Genomic DNA, 15,374 nt, shown 5'->3' on the forward strand with positions numbered 1-15,374 from the left:
AGCCCTTTGAAGAGGGGCCCTTCAAACAGAAAGTTGTTCTCCAACTTAACCATAGCAGAGCTGCACTGCACTGGAATATTTGGGGGACTGAGTGGCGCTGAGATGGGCGGTGGGGTGTTGTTATGCTGGAAGGGGTTAATTTCTGCCACCAACTGGTTCTTTGATCTACAGACAATTCTAGAGCTGGTTGAAGTTGATGGCTCTGCTGACCAGAAGCCAGGGACTCTGTATATCCCATTTCTCCCTTCCGGGTTTTCCATTTTTTCCTAAAACCAGTAGGATTCTCCCCCTCAATGCCTGGAACATTCCTGGAAATTTAGGAATTGATCGGATGGGGCGTTCAAAAGATATCACGTTACCTCCCAACATCCAGCCAGCCAGACCTGAAGGTAAGTTTAGAGTCTCACTGCATTCAGCCAAAAATGTTACCTCCTACCAGAGACAGATGACCTGGTCCGCCGTGCACCCAGAGCTGGATACACCGGAGAAACCTTTCTTGATACCGCCACCATTCCAGCTTGGTTGTTTGACCACCAGCCAGTGACCCACCCAACGCAACTCAACAGAGAGCCATCCGCCATAAGGAGGGGCAAACTGGACGCCGCACCTGGATCCACCAACCCAACAGCTCAGGGCCTTGGGGCCACTTGCCCATTTCCCTGTCCGCATGCACAAGCTAAAGGATCTGGATTTCAGAGGGAAGTGGCTCATGGCTCAGCAGGGGGCAAAGTGTGTGTGGGATTCTTTAGATTTGTCCCACAAGGCACCTGGGATATATAATAAATGACCCACCTACCCTCGGGGAAATGACCCTGCTGTATTTCTACCTCTCGGGGCAAAGAAGCCAAGGACAGAATACAGTACAGCAGAACCCCTTTTATCTGATGTAAGTGAGACTGGGGCCAGATTGGGTAATCAGAAATACAGAGAAACCGGAGAATGGGAAAGTGCAATGCTGCATCGCCATCTAGTGGCCACAGGAAAGATCGCCCCCTTCTGGACCTGTGCACACTGGCTCTCCGGTTAACATGGAGAGCCGGATAATGGAGGGTCGGATAAACAGGGTTCTGCTGTATAGGCAGGGCTGCTAGCACCCCCTGTAGTGAAGGTTGCCTGACACTTCCCCTTATAAAGCCCTAATTTCAGCTGGGGACTTGGAGATGTAGCAAAAGAGGAGCTGGTAGTGGGGAGACTGGGACTGATGCGGGGACATGGTGGAAGGGACGGGTCAAAAGGGGTCAAGATGCGGGGGAATGGACAGATCGGTCTACGACAGGACCGCTGGAGCACGCTCCCCTCAGAACCAAGGACAGAACCAAGGAGTCCTGAGTCTCATCATTCCTCTCCTTCAGCAAATATCTACGAAATCCACTGGCAAAATGTGTCCCTCACTCCCCTCTGCTGGCCGGTCCCCAGGGAGGATGACAACTTACTACTGCTATCAGTTACTTGGTGAGCTTAACCGGTGGAGGTGTGTGCACGGGATCTAAATGTTCAAGCCCTGCTGAGGAGCTATGGAGGTGTCATTATGATGCCACACAATGGAATTGCTTTGTTTTTCCACTTATTTTTTTTTAAACCTAGGCAATTACATACAAAGAACTACATTAAAGGAGCCTTCAGGTGGCAAATTCAAGCCCTGGGAAGTAGCAAAATGCCAGGATTAAGACTGACGGGGCCCTGTTGTGAAGTTAAAGACTGTATCATAATGCAGAGAGCCTGCCTCTATTCCATGTTAAAGGCCTCTCGGATGCTCTGCAGAGCCTGCTTCTCGGTTATTTTCTTCCACTCTGTGGGGAGATCGGCAGGATCCGCTTTGTACTCTTTGGCAAACTGGTGATTGAACTTTCTGAATATGAACTTCCAATAATCGGAGGCGCTGATGCTGGGGTCTGGTTGAATGCGCCAGGTGGGGTAAAATTGGCGATAATCTTTGTAGGGATGCCATTGGAAGGCTGTATGCAGATTTCGAAATAACATTGAAGAAACCACGTCAGAGGAGCATAAAGAATATATAAGTCTCTTGCTTGTCTCATCCCTGTATCTCCCCAGTCCTTGAGGCCGATGCACTGATGCAAAATGCTCCTTGTGGTCACTACCTCCTGCTTCACAGGGAACGTTACAGAACGGACACTGCTTCCCACAGCCAAACACGCGCTTGAAGATCTCATCCTGGGGCTTGAACTGGAGCTGTGTGAAGACCATTTCCCCGCTCAGCTCTTCCCACCCTGAGAGGGTGCCTTCTTCCACCTGGGGAAGGAAGGTCTGGATGTCGGCTGAGAACTGCCCGACACTGGCTGTGTTCTTGAAGAGGATCACCTCCAAACTGTCCTTGGAGATGACCAGCTCCTTGCACATCGCTTGGCAAAAATGGTCCAAGAACTCAGAGACGGTGAGGGCGTCTTGGCACTCAGAACTCTCCAGAGTTTCCTGGATTTTCTTCATTATTGTGGCTAGAACCACTCTCTCCAGCTCCTTCAAGCCCCTCATCTCTCTGTAGCGCTCAAACAGGCGTGTCTGGATCCAAGATTTGACAAACACTTCATAGTTATTGATGTATTTCACGTAGTTATTGAAGTCCATCTCCTCCAGAAGCTTCTTCTGCACGGAGAACTGGAAGAAGCTCCGGCTGCCGTACTCAATGGATTCTCCACTGCTGAGAAAGTTGTCCACTATCTCAATCCCGAGTCTCTTTTTCATATACTCCCACAGGGCGGGTCTCAGACACCGGTCACAGAAATCAAAAGCTCTCTTCTGGCAGGCATCCTTCTCATAGTAAACGTCTCTGAAGGTGGAGAAATACTGAGGTCTCAGCTCCTCCAGGCGACGCTGAGGGTCATTCTTCTTGAGAAAGTCTTCATGCATCTTCTGGAAAGCGCTGGCCGCCTCGCCCAGGATGTGAAGTTTTAAATCAACTTCGAAGGAAGCACTGGTGCACATCTTCCCAGCGATCTTCTCCTGAAGCCTCTCGTTGATCATCCACAGCAATTCCGTGCAGTAGGTCTGGTCGTAATCCCCTTGGGAGTGGACCTTCTGCCCAACGTACCTCCTACACTCCTCCATCAGGGACTTTGTGAACTCTTCCAATTCACGCCAACATTGCTGAGTTATAAACTCCACAGGCATTTTGTACCAAGCCAAGTCCAGATACTCCTTTTTCATGCAGAAGGGTTTGCTTTGATAGGTCAACAAGCTCTGGGCTTTATGGAGCATCTGCTTGACCAAACTCCCTCTGTTCTCCAGGTCCTTGCACAGCTGGTAGCGGATGTCTTTATGAATTTGGCGTAGGGGTAAGCTCTCCAGTGGCAGCTCTGCTAAGGTTTCCTTCCACATCTTGGCAAACTCTCTTTGCAGTTCCTTGGGCGTTAGCTCCTTGTCCCTCTCCCTGCAGTCCCGCAAGAGCCCATCCACCTTCCCTTCAATGGTTTTCATGTACCTAGCCTGCAGATGGTCTATCTTGCTCCGACCTTTCTGGATACGAATGGCCTCTTCAGATTTACAGAGCAGATAGCTCTCCAGTTCGTGCCGGAGAAATGTCACACTCCGGAGAAAATCTTCCCTGTATTTCTCTACCAAATGAAGGTTCCCAGTTCCACTCTCAAAGTAGCTCTGTAAACTCTGCTGCATCTTCTGCTCCCCATTGTGGAGCATCTGGTGAACTTCCAGTCTTAGTTTCTCAAAGGTGTCGGGACCCAGATCGTCTGGGGATTGGTTCTGGATGGTGGTTTCGGCTTTGGACATCCAGAGGTGCATCTCCTTGCGGAAATCCCACTCCCACTCCGCGTACATCACAGACAGCTGGGTATAGGCCTCAGCCACCAGGCTGTTTCTGAAGCTGAAGATGAAGTTCTCGTGTTTCACGGCGTTCCAGAGGCTCCTCACCCACTCAATGAACTGAGGAATGTCCTTGGGGGCTCTGTGAGGTGATCGATTCCTCATGAATTCAAACAGGTATTTCTTCAGCTCACACACGCTCTCGCTGTATCCCATATTCACTGGTGCCATAGGAGGGACTCCATGCCACAGCCCAGGGATGTACCAACTGTGCTTCTCTGGATCATAGTCCATGATGTCAGAAAATTTCATCTCCCTGCTTTGCTTTTCCATCCTCGCTGCAGCTTTGGTCATTTCATCCAGCTGCTCCAGGAGGTGTTTCCTGTCCCTCATGTTTTGTTCATGCGCAGACACGTCACTGACGTTCTGATGCACAAACTGGCAGTTGGGTTTGTGCCCGATTTCCTCCATTCTGAGAAATGCGTGGACGACAATTTGCAGAACATCCTTCATTTCGGTGGCGTTCTCCATGGCCATGTTAACAATGGTTATGTCACTCAGTCCAATCACCAGTGTGGCCAGCTCATTGTCATGTTCATAACTGTCCTCCAGCTTGGCCAGTTCCGGGGCTTTCAGGCCTTCTGTGTCTATCACCAGGATGAAGTCACAGCCCAGCTCCTGCCGAAAGTTCTCTGCCACTTTAATGAGGGACATGAAGGCTCCTCGGGTACATCGGCCACTGCTCACTGCGAACTGCAGGCCGAACATGGTGTTGAGGAGGGTGGATTTCCCAGTGCTCTGCACTCCCAGCACTGTTAGAACCAGCATTCTGGACCTTCCCCCCAGCTTGGCATGGAGCTCAGCCAGAACATCTGTCACCCACTGCAGTGGGATGTTGGAGGCATCTCCATCGATCAGCTCCATGGGAAACCCTTCCAGCATCAGGTCAGCTGCTATGCCTGGGAGACAGATGAATTGCCTTTGGATGTTCCCCATGTTCCCGTCTTTCACCATTGAGCATTCGGCCTCGTAAAATTGCCCCAACTCACGCATGAAATGCTCCACCCCTAAGGAGCTGGCAGAGATTAGTTCGTCCAGTTCTGCCAGCTGTTTTGCATCATCCCCTAGAGCACGACATTTCTCTTTATACTCAGCCCGGAGCCTAGAGAGGTTCCCCCTGGCGATGTGATCCAGGTGGAACTTCATCCATTTCAGGAAGTGATGTTTCTCAGCTGGACTCAACTGTCCTATCCCGCTAATAAATTTAACCATCCCGCTGGTGAGGTCACACTGGTTCTGCTGCCTGCGTAGCTCCAACCTCCTTTCTCTCAGCTGGGATCTATAGTCTTCCGGAGGGACGTCCCGTTGGCCTTTCATCCGGCACAGCTCTTTCTCCACTTTAGCCAAGTTCCTCCACAGATCCCCTTGGAGCCTCAGCATTTCCCTCTTGTACTTTGCCACGTCCTGTATTTCTGCGGTGATTTCTTGAACGTGCTCCAAGGCGGTCCAACATTCTCCATCATCTTCATCCACCTGGATCCCGAGCTCCCGCGCCGTCACAGCCATGTCACGGATGCTCGTGCTCTTGGGAGAGGAGCTCATGACACCCCGTAGGGTGGATCGTAGCTTTTTCACTAGTTCTGCGCTATTGTTGCTCTTCTGTTTCACCAGAAGTTGTGATTTGTTCATATCCAGCAGCGGGGCTAATTTATTGAGGAGTCCCAGTGTTTCCTTGGCTTTCCCAGCCTGACTGTTAAGGATGAAGTAGTATTTAGTGGCTGATCCCTGCAGAGATGATAACAGCGCGTATTCTCTCTCACTGATGCTCTCCGTTAATATGAACACGGATGAGGAGACCTCTGTTAAAAAGCTGAACTGCAGCCAGTGCGACTCAATGTCTCCCCGCAGGTTTGCAACCGCGATGGGTTCTGGGAAAAGATCCAGATTCTCCCTCCCAGCAGGGAAATACCAGGAAATCTCGACTAGCCCATCTGCGATTTCCCGGGGGATGTTCCCAGACTCCATGTCCCGATGGATGAAGAAATCCTGGTGCTGCTGGGAGGGGCTGAGAACCTCATTGAGGAGTTTAGACTTGGAGAAGCTGCAGCTCCCCATCCGCACAAAGGAAATGGTTGGCATTTTGGTGAGCACCAGGCTCTCCTCTCTGAACCCTCTGCTCTCTGCCAGGGAGTGGGGCCTCCACTTCCTCACAATGTCCCTCATGGCCCACAGCAGTAGGGTGCACTTGGGGGTGTCAACGGCAGGTAGCAGCAGAGGGAGGGCAAACTGGCACATGGACATTTTGGAGAGGATCTCCTGCTGTAGGAAACTGTCTGAGCAAAGCAGAACGGCACAGAGAACATCGAGGGGGTGCAGAGAAGCCCTAGAGTCGTCTTCCCTCACAGAAAACACATCCCCACTCACCCCACCCTCCTCATCCTCACTTGTGTCCTCATCAGATGTCCCCTGCCCAAGGCTTGTGCTTCTGGCTGTCCCGTTCAAAGCCATGAGCTTTCTCAGGAAGTGCCAAGGCAAGTCTCCCAGGATGGAAAGAGTCCAGTCCTTCAGGCTCTCCGGGCTGATTTCCAGGAGATCACTCAGCCGCAGTTTCCCATTTCTGAACTTCTTGAGCCTCAGCTTTGACAAGACGGTTTTCAGGGCTCCTCTTCTCCCTGCAAATGGAAACGAAGGCATCACCACCTGGGATGACATCACAGCTCAGGGCCAGCTGCACCTGGGCCTCCTCTTGATCTCTCTGTTTCCAAAATTTAGGCCTGAAGCCTTCACCTCCCCGGGTCGTTTCATCTGAAGGGGACTAACCCAGCTAAACGTTCAAACCCGTCTGTCTCCACTAACGCTTAGGGAGGCTTTACTTTATCTAGACTCCCTCGCTCCTGAGGCTGGGTGTCCCACACTGAGGCGTAGATGGTGTGACCTAGGCCAAATTCCTGCCCCCAGGACTATCTGTCACTGCAGATCCAGAGGCAGAGGCATGGTTGGGAGGCCAGCCGGGGATTAGAGCCAGGGGTTCAGAGGCAGGCAGGGCGTAAGGCTAGAATGGAGCAGCTAAGGGGTGGAGAAAGGGCTGGCCAGGGAGCCGGTCTGGCACAGCTGTGAATGATTGAGTAGCCGTCGTGCTGCTGTGGCTACCTGGGTTAAATAGGGACTTGTGGGCCCTTCTGTCCTGTCAGGGACCACAGTCACTCAGCCTCATCTACACTACAGCGGTAAGTCGACCTAAGTTACGCTACTCCAGTTTACTGATTTACCGGTAAGTGTAGACACAGTCTCAGTGCGGGTTTATTGGGCCCAGCCGAGCTCGCTGGGTTACTAGGCAACCATGCCCGGAGCTGGCTGGGTTCCTGACACTGCGGGTCGTCTGCGTTTCCATCGGCTCAGAAACAATTTATTTTTCCCCAGAATTTTCTTCTATGGAGGATTTGGGAATTTGGAGGAGGAAAAGCCCAAAATTTCAAAATCTCAGAAACCAACACAAAAGGGACTTTCCATTCTCCACACAGCTCTGGATGTAGTATTTGTAAAACAATCCTGGCATCTTCCACATGCTTCACAGATGGACAATACGCAGGGGATGGTCAGGAGCTCGGGCACGGCTAGTGTACAGAGATAGAGACGCTGGACGGAAGAACCACAGGAGTGTGGGGGGCCCTTACTGACTTCGTCATTGGCCAACTCAGGGCAGAGGGATTTGGGTTGGGAGAAGGACTTGGGGGGGGGGGTGTTCTCTGGACTCTACCTCCATGACCTTTGTTGGGAGAGGTCTCGGGAGCCTCATCTCCGCTCCTGTCCACTGATGCAGAATGTCCTGGTGTCTCAGCTCCGCACCTCTCCACCGACATGGCAACTCCTGGTGTCTCGGCTCTGCTCTCCGACATGGAGACATCTGAGTCTGGAGTCGCTCCATCTAAGGATCCAGAAGAGAAGCCTGCTCAGAGGTCCTAGACCAGTGTTTCTCAACTTTTGCAGGCTACTGGACCGCTTTCAAGAGTCTGATTTGTCTTGCATACCACAGGTTTCACCTCACTTAAAAATACAAAGAAATGTCACAGCACACCTCCAGGCAGCAGAGCTGAAGCATGTAACTTCGCTTTGTGAGGCTCCTATAGCATGGGTCCCCAGGCAATTGCCTTGCTTGACACCCCCTAATGTCGGCCCTGCACTTGTGATCTCCCTAAACCCATCCCAGGACCCTCCTGGGGGCTGCAACGTCCAAGTTGAGAAACACTAAGCTAGAGCAATTGGGTATCCCCTGGAAGACCTCTGTGTACCCCACAGGGGTATGCGTCCTTCTGGTTGAGAACCACTGCCCTGGACCTTCCCAGTGCCCCTGTGTCCTCGGTGTCGTGTTCTGTTTTCATTTTGTTGCTTGTTTGGGCAGGTTTCCTTGACAGGAGCTTAGGTGAGAAGGTTATGACATATACAGAGGCAGCGGTGGAGTGACCCAAGGAATGGAAGAGTCAGTTGAGATGACCGGATGAGGAAGCTGTGGGATGTACATTATCCGGGAGTGGGTGCCCATGCGTATGCTGTGGTGAGCTGGAGCCGGTTCACACCAGTTCGCTGGAACCGGTTGTTAAATTTAGAAGCGGACAACCAGTTCTAAAAGGGCTTCTAAATTTAACAACTGGCCAAAAGTGGCACCTTACGTGCCGACTCCATGGGTGCTCTGGGGCTGGAGCACCCACGGGGAGGGCCGCTCCCCCTGCTCCCCCCCCCCCCAGCTACACTCCCCGCCCCTAGGAGCCAGAGGGGCCTGCCGGATGCTTCCTGGGAGCTGACCCAGGTAAGCACCACCGGGACTCCCCACCTCGCCCCCCGGCAGGTCCCTCTGGCTCTTAGGGGCGGGGTGGGCACCCACTACAGTGGCCCACGGGACCCTCCTGCCTGGTTCTGAGGGCAGTCAGGGGACAAGGGAGGGGGGTGGATGGGGCAGGGGTCTGGGAGGGGGGCGTCAAGGAACGCGGGGGGGTAGGAGTCCCCAGGGGCGGGGGTGGGCCACAACCCCCTCGTGAGGTGAGGAGGTGGGTGAGGAGGGAGCTGGTTGTTAAGATTTTGGCAGCTCATCGCTGGGTGTATGAAGTGCTGCCTGAGGGAGCTGATGGAAAAGAAGATCCAAGGTTTGGTGATGCAGGTGGAGACTTTGGTTGAGTTTCGAAGGGGATTTGAGCAGATGATGGAGGGAAGGTTGAAGGGAAAAGTCAAGACCGGCAGATGGAAGCTGGACGGGAGAACTGTGAGGGGAGGCTGCTAGATGAGAAAAGTGGCCAGTGGAAGCATGTGATTACCAGAACCAGGCAGAGGAAAAGACGGGCTAGTGAAGGAGAAAGAGAGCTCAGGAACAGGTTTCCCTGAGTTGGAAGATGAAGAAGGGGCCCAGCAGGCAGCAACAGACGGTGGGAGAACAAGCAAGAAGAAAAGAACTTGCGAGTCTTACATGACGAGGGGAAGAGTCAATGGAGATAGCCAGAGTTTGGAGCCCAAGAGGACAGCGGATGACACACAAAATATTGCAAGAGAGAACAAGAGACACGAGGACTTGCAGCCAGAAAGAACAAATGGGGAAGGCTGGAGAATCACATAACCAACAGGAAGAGGCAGGTCGCCGTGACTGGTGAATCCATTCTAAGAAGACAGGCCTGCCACCTGAGCTGATCCTGAGAGCAGAGGGCTGTCCTGTCTGCCAGGAGTTAAGATACAAGATGTGGACCTGAGGCCAAAGAGTATCCTAATGGAAGCAGGAAAGAATCCACTGATTGTCCTTCAAGTGGGAACAAATGATACTGCTAGATTTTCACTGGAATGCATCAAGGATGACTCTGCCAGGCTGGGGAAGACACGTAAAGAAATGGAGGCTCAGGTAATTTTCAGTGGGATTCTACCTGTCCCCTGAAGGTGAGACACGATTATGATGAGCAACAGATGGCTCAAGCAGCGGTGCTATCAGGAGGGCTTTGGGTGGTTTGCCCACGGGGAGGCATTCATGGACAGAGGGCTGTTCTCCTGGGATGGACTCCACCTGAGTAGGAAGGGAAATAGACTTCCGGGGTGGAGTTTGCCACAACTGATTAAAAGATTTACACTAGGAACTCAGGGGAGACGCTCACATAATCTCCATGCTGGATTGTAATCCTGATTAGGAGGAAAAAAATCAAGAAAGAGGAATACAGCAACAGAGAAAGGAACAGCAGTGGGTTGGAGAATGGACATGAAGAGGAAAGACAGTGCCGATACCAATGACACTGCTAGCCAGGTCGGAGACACTGGCAGCAGAATGACTGTACCCAATCGAGTGAGGAAGCTGGGCAAAGCCACGCAGAAACAACTAAGATGGCTGTACACCAGTGCAAGGAGTCTGGGTAACACAATGGAGGATCTTGAACTACAGATGCAGGAAGTGAAACCAGATATTATCAGGATAACAGAAACATGGTGGATTAGTAATCATGCCTGGAGTGCGGGTATTGAAGCCTTTGTGCTGTGCAGAAAAGGCGGAAATAAAGGTAAAGGTGGTGGAGTAGCCCTGTATGCTAATGATGAGGAAGACTGAAGAAATTAGACGTGATGGAACGACAGAGTCTATTTCAGCTAAAATCACTTTGAGGAGCAAAACTCCCAGAAACTGCCCCGGGACAGGGATTGGGGTCTGCTACAGACCCCGAGGATCCGATCTGGATAGGGATAGAGACCTCTTTAATGTTTTTAATATTTAATTTCCCAGATATAGATTGGAGGACGAGTGCTACTAATAATAGCAGGGCCTAGATTTTCCTGGATGTGACAGCTGATAGATTTCTTCACCAGATAGTCACGGAAGCTACAAGAGGGAATGCCACTTTAGGTTTAGTTTTGGTGACCTCAGAGAAGAACTGGTTGTAAGGGACAACCTTGGTTTGAATGATCATGAGCTAATTCAGTTTCAACCTAAATGGAAGGATAAACAAAAACAGATTTGCAATTTGGGTCCTTGATTTCAAAAGCACTCCCTTTAAAAAATTAAGGGAATTAATTAGGGGAGCGGACTGGCCAAAGAACTTAAGGATCTGAACATGGAGGTTTGGAATTACTTTAAGTCAAACTTACAAAATTATCTGGAGCCTGCATCCAAAGCAAGGAGAAAAAATTCATAGAGAAGGGTTGCAGACCAAGCTACAGACCAAGCTTCTCAAACAGGTGATGAAGAGAAAACAGAAAGCCAACAAGGAATGGAAGATGGGACGGATCAGCAAGGAAAGCTGCCTCTTGGAGGTCAGAAAGCACAGGAATAAAGCGAGAACTGCCACAAGTAGATTTGGACCTTTGAAAGGAAATTAGAGCCAACAATAAGAAGGTTCTAGCCATATAAATAAAATGAAAAGAAGGAAAGAAGTGGGACTGATAAGAACTAAGGATGGGGTGGAGATTAAAGATAATCTAAAATAAACCCCACAACTAAACGAATACTTTGTCTCTATTTTTAATAAGGGTAATGAGGTGTTTAGGGGTATTGAGAGGGTGGCTAATTGGAATGAGGAAATGGAAATAGAAATGACCACGTCCGAGATGGAAGTCAAACTTAAGCAGTTTAATGGGACTAAATGGGGGGGGTGGGGGTGGATAATCTCCATCCAAGAATATTAAAGGAACTGGCACCTGAAATTGCAAGGATTTTTAATGAATCTCTAAACGTGGGGGTCACACCCTATGATTGGAGGATTGCTAATGTAGTACCTATTGTTAAGAAAGGGAAAAAAAGTGATCCAGGAAACTACAGGCTTCTTACAGTTCATCCTCAACTGTATGCAAGGTCTTGGAATAAATTCTGAAAGAGAGACTAGTTAAGGACATAGAGACGAACGGTAATTGAGATGAAATACAACCTGGTTTCACAAAAGGCAGATGGTGCAGACCAACCTGATGGCTTTCTCTGTGATGACTGTTTTTTGTTTTTTTTAGACAAAGGAAATGCAGTCGAGCTAATCTACCTGGATTTCAGTCTCACATTTGTTACATTTCCATGTGGGAAATTATTCGTTAAATTGAAGAAGTTGGGGATTAATATGAAAATTGAGAGGTGGATCAGGAACTGGTTAAAGGGGAGACTACAACGGGTCATAGGGAAAGATGAACTGTCAGGCTGGAGGGAGGTTACCTCAGGGATCGGTCTCGGGATCAATCTTATATAAGATTTTTATCAATGATCTTGGCACAAAAGGTGGGCGTGTGCTAATCAAATTTGCAGGTCACACAAAAGTTGGGAGGTATTGCCCATAAGGAAGAGGAGTGAAATTCTGCAACAGTCTTCCAAGGGGAGCAGTGGGGGCAAAAAACCTAACTGGCTTCAAGACTGAAAGCTTGCTAAGTTTATGGAGGGGATGGTATGATGGGACTGCCTACAATGGCATGTAGCCCAAATGTAGCAAATATCCCCAACGGCCAGAGATGGGGCCCTAGATGGGAAGGGCTCTGAGTGACTACAGAGAATTCTTACCCAGGTGTCTGGCTGGTGGGTCTCACCCCATGCTCAAGGTCTAACTGATCACCGTATTTGTGGTCAGGAAGAAATTTCCCCCCAGGTCAGATTGGCAGAGACCCTACCTTCAAATTTCCCTTTTATTGCAGCAGTCTTTTCTTCTTCTCCACAGCTGGGGATATTTCCAGATCCTAAAAAACAATGCAAGTGTAAGTCATTTAGGCTCACATCAATGGAAGTTAGGAGCCTATAGATCTGGGCCATAGACTTTGTCTAGCCTAGGGTTTCAAGAGGTGGCCTTTAATTCTTGCTCCATCTCATGAACCCCTTTGAGAACGCCAGAAGACCTGGAGCCCTACCTTAGCCCCTGCTAAAATAATAGAGGAGGAACCGAGCCTGTAGCTGGAGCTGCTGAAATTGAGCTCAAGGTACTAAGCTGTGTGAGGTGGGGTTCGTGGTTGAGTTAACCTGCTAATCCACGTAGCTCCATGGAGCCAGAAGCACCTCCTCGCCTCCCCCAAGATGTCCACGAGCAATTGTTTCCTTACACGCACAAGCACCTTCTGTTCTTGCAAGGGGTCCAAACACACAGGAACTAGACCCTTCCTGCATCTGAAATCGAGCACAGCTTTCCCTCTATCCCTCTCCATCCAGCCCCGAGGAGAACCCGCCTGGGATCCTGTGTCCAGTGCAGGACAGCCATAAATACTTCTTAATCATTGCCCTATAGGGCGAGTCAAGAGACCCGTCCTGTACCTTCGAAATCTGCTCTCTCTGAGGACACAGCAGCTGCATCTTTCTCGGAGAATCTGTCACCTCCTGGACTCTCTGGATCATTCTTTGAGGGTAAAGCAGTTTCTGGGTTTTGTGGTCCGTTCTTCATGGCGGATGTGGCAAAATTTGGTATCACCAGTCCCTTCCCTGAGGACGGCTCAGCTTCCGGCTTCTCAGGTTCTTCCGGCTTCTCTGGATCATTCTTCTCTGAGCACATGCCATCTTCTGGGTTCGGTGGATCAATGTCCCCTGAGGATGGGCAACCGTCTGGATACCCTAGATCATTCACCTCATGCAGTTCAGCACTTTCTGGATTCTCCAGCTCATTCTTCCGTGTGGCTACAGCAGCTTCTAGATTTTCTTGTCCGTTCTTCTCGGAGGATGTGCCACCTTCTGGATTCTCTGCATCCTTTGTCTGAGTTACGTACCCTACAAAGGGAAAACAAATCGATGCCACCTCAGCACCTTACAGATTTCTTCACAATTCCGGTCAGTTCCTTGGGCGAGAGAGAAAGGAGGGAGCGTTTCTGGGGCCCATTCAGCCCTCAGCTGTTCTCCTGAGGCTGCTGGCTGCTGCCCTGCATTTTAGTTAGCTCAGCAGTGAGGGAAGAGGTTAAAAACAGAGAGAGAAATCCTGTGGTCTATGGCAAAAGGGTGTTACATGGGAGCGGTGGTGGTGGTGACAAGGTTTTTTAGGGGAGCGGGGGATCAGGTTTGGGGCTAAATCCTCAGGTTTCAAGGAATGTTACAGACATGCTGAGGTCGGTCTGTTTGGAAAGCCCCACTGAGTGCCAGGGATAGAACCCAGGAGTCCTGACTTCCAGGCCCCCCCTGCTCTAGGCATTAGTCCAACCCGTCACCAATACACAGCTACGTCGCAATATCTCCTGGCTACATTTTATGTCTCTTCTACACAATCCCACTAAAAACTGAAATGACTCAGAAAGCCCCAACTCACGGTGTGCCGGGGGCTGTAAATCTGATGGAAACTCTGGGAAGAGGTTCTGCAGACACTCCAGGAACTGCTCACAGCCGCTCTCCCCCTTCTTCTGGATCTTTATCAGCAGCCTTCGGATCCTCTCCCTGGGCTCCGAGAGCTTCTCCAAGTCCTCATACTCCTCCTCGGTGACTATCCCCAGCGAGGCCACTTCGTCCAAGACGGGGTCGGGGGTTGTTAGAAGGAGGGCGATGAGTCTCTCCCGTCCCCGGCGGATCGTCTCAAAGGCCATTGGGCCCACGTCCCTGCAGCTGGGCAAAGGATTTGGAGAAAAACAACTTCAGATTGTGTTTGTAACTCCCGAAAAAACACACCCAACTCATCCACTGAAGCACCGCACCCCTTAGGACCGCACGGGGGTATTGGGGCTAGTCCTGACTGCCAGGGGAGAGCACCTCTTAATGAGCCCCTGCCCCACTCCCTGCAGCACAGCGCCCCCTAGCACTGCACTGGGGCACTGGGGCCAGCCCTGACTCCCGGAGGAGAGCGCCCCCTGCCCCACACCCTGCAGCACAGCGCCCCCTAGCGCCAGCCCTGACTGCCAGGGGAGGGCGCCCTCTATTGAGCCCACACCCCCCTCCCTGCGGCACATGCCCCCTAGCTCTGCACTGGGGCCAGCCCTGACTCCCAGAGGGGAGAGCACCCCCTACTAACCCCCCACTCCCTGCAGCGCCGCACTGGGGTGCCCCTGTCCATAGCGAAACATGGGGGACAGGGTGAAGAGGGCCGCATGCAGGAGCAGGCTGGTTTGGGACTTTTCCAAGATGCTCCCTGGGCGCTCCTCCTCCCCCCACCCCAGGACCCCACCTCCCTGACCCCGATCTAGCCCCAGAGCCCCGCACCCCAGCGGGCACTGCTGGCGGGAGCTCACAGCCCGGGGGAAGGAACGGCCCGGTCTCTGCAGCAGCCGACCGCCGCACCCGCCCGGCGAACTCTCTTTGTCTAAACAGCGCCAAGGAAACGAAAGTGAAACCGGAACCGGGCGCGGGCCGTGGCCGCTGATTTGTCCGGCTCCTCCGGCCACTGCCAGCCCCCTGAGCTGAGCCGTCCCCCCCACCCCCCCCCTCCAGCAGGGTGGGGGGTCCCCTCTCTGGTGAGGTTTAACCCTGCAGTGGGATTGGGATCCTGTGGGTCCCGCAGGACCTGCTGCCATATTAGCAGGAGCAGGTGAAGGCAGTGTATTGTGTTGATCAGGTGGAGGAAAAAACCCCCAGATTGTGGGAATTTGCTGGGAGACACTAAACCTTAGTTTTACCAGAAGTAGCCCGTCTCTTCTCGTGCTAGTGTATTTATACCTGCCTACTGTGATTTCCACTCCATGCATCTGATGAAGTGGGTTTTAGCCCACAGAAACTTCTG

General features: G+C 51.5%; 1 protein-coding gene across 4 annotated transcripts; it reads right to left on the reverse strand.

The window, feature by feature from the left end:
• Positions 1-294: 294 nt before the first annotated feature.
• Positions 295-14,971, reverse strand: LOC311522651 (interferon-induced very large GTPase 1-like). Of its 4 annotated transcripts, none has more exons than XM_084632104.1 (6): positions 14,858-14,971; positions 13,977-14,266; positions 13,001-13,447; positions 12,370-12,435; positions 7,541-7,699; positions 295-6,446 (listed from the first exon to the last, which is right to left on the reverse strand). In XM_084632104.1, exons 2-6 carry the CDS (start codon positions 14,245-14,247, stop codon positions 1,726-1,728), a joined length of 5,664 nt encoding a protein of 1,887 aa, XP_084488230.1. In that variant the 5' UTR covers positions 14,248-14,266; positions 14,858-14,971; the 3' UTR covers positions 295-1,725. The 4 variants fall into 4 exon arrangements, with proteins under 4 accessions (XP_084488230.1, XP_084488227.1, XP_084488229.1 ...); XM_084632101.1 differs by having other exon boundaries at positions 7,532-7,699; XM_084632103.1 differs by having other exon boundaries at positions 7,532-7,699; positions 14,832-14,948.
• Between the last annotated feature and the right edge of the window lie 403 nt (positions 14,972-15,374).

The sequence above is a fragment of the Lepidochelys olivacea genome (genome assembly GCF_965140295.1).
Source record: "Lepidochelys olivacea isolate rLepOli2 genome assembly, chromosome: 6".
NCBI classification, from domain to species: Eukaryota; Metazoa; Chordata; order Testudines; family Cheloniidae; genus Lepidochelys; species Lepidochelys olivacea.

Coding starts and splice junctions, on each gene's coding strand:
- LOC311522651 (XM_084632101.1), bottom strand. CDS start 14,247: ATGGCCTTTGAGACGATCCGCCGGGGACGGGAGAGACTCATCGCCCTC. Junction 13,448..13,976: donor TTTACAGCCCCCGGCACACC/GTGAGTTGGGGC, acceptor TTCCCTTTGTAG/GGTACGTAACTCAGACAAAG. Junction 12,436..13,000: donor AGAGAGAGCAGATTTCGAAG/GTACAGGACGGG, acceptor ATTGTTTTTTAG/GATCTGGAAATATCCCCAGC.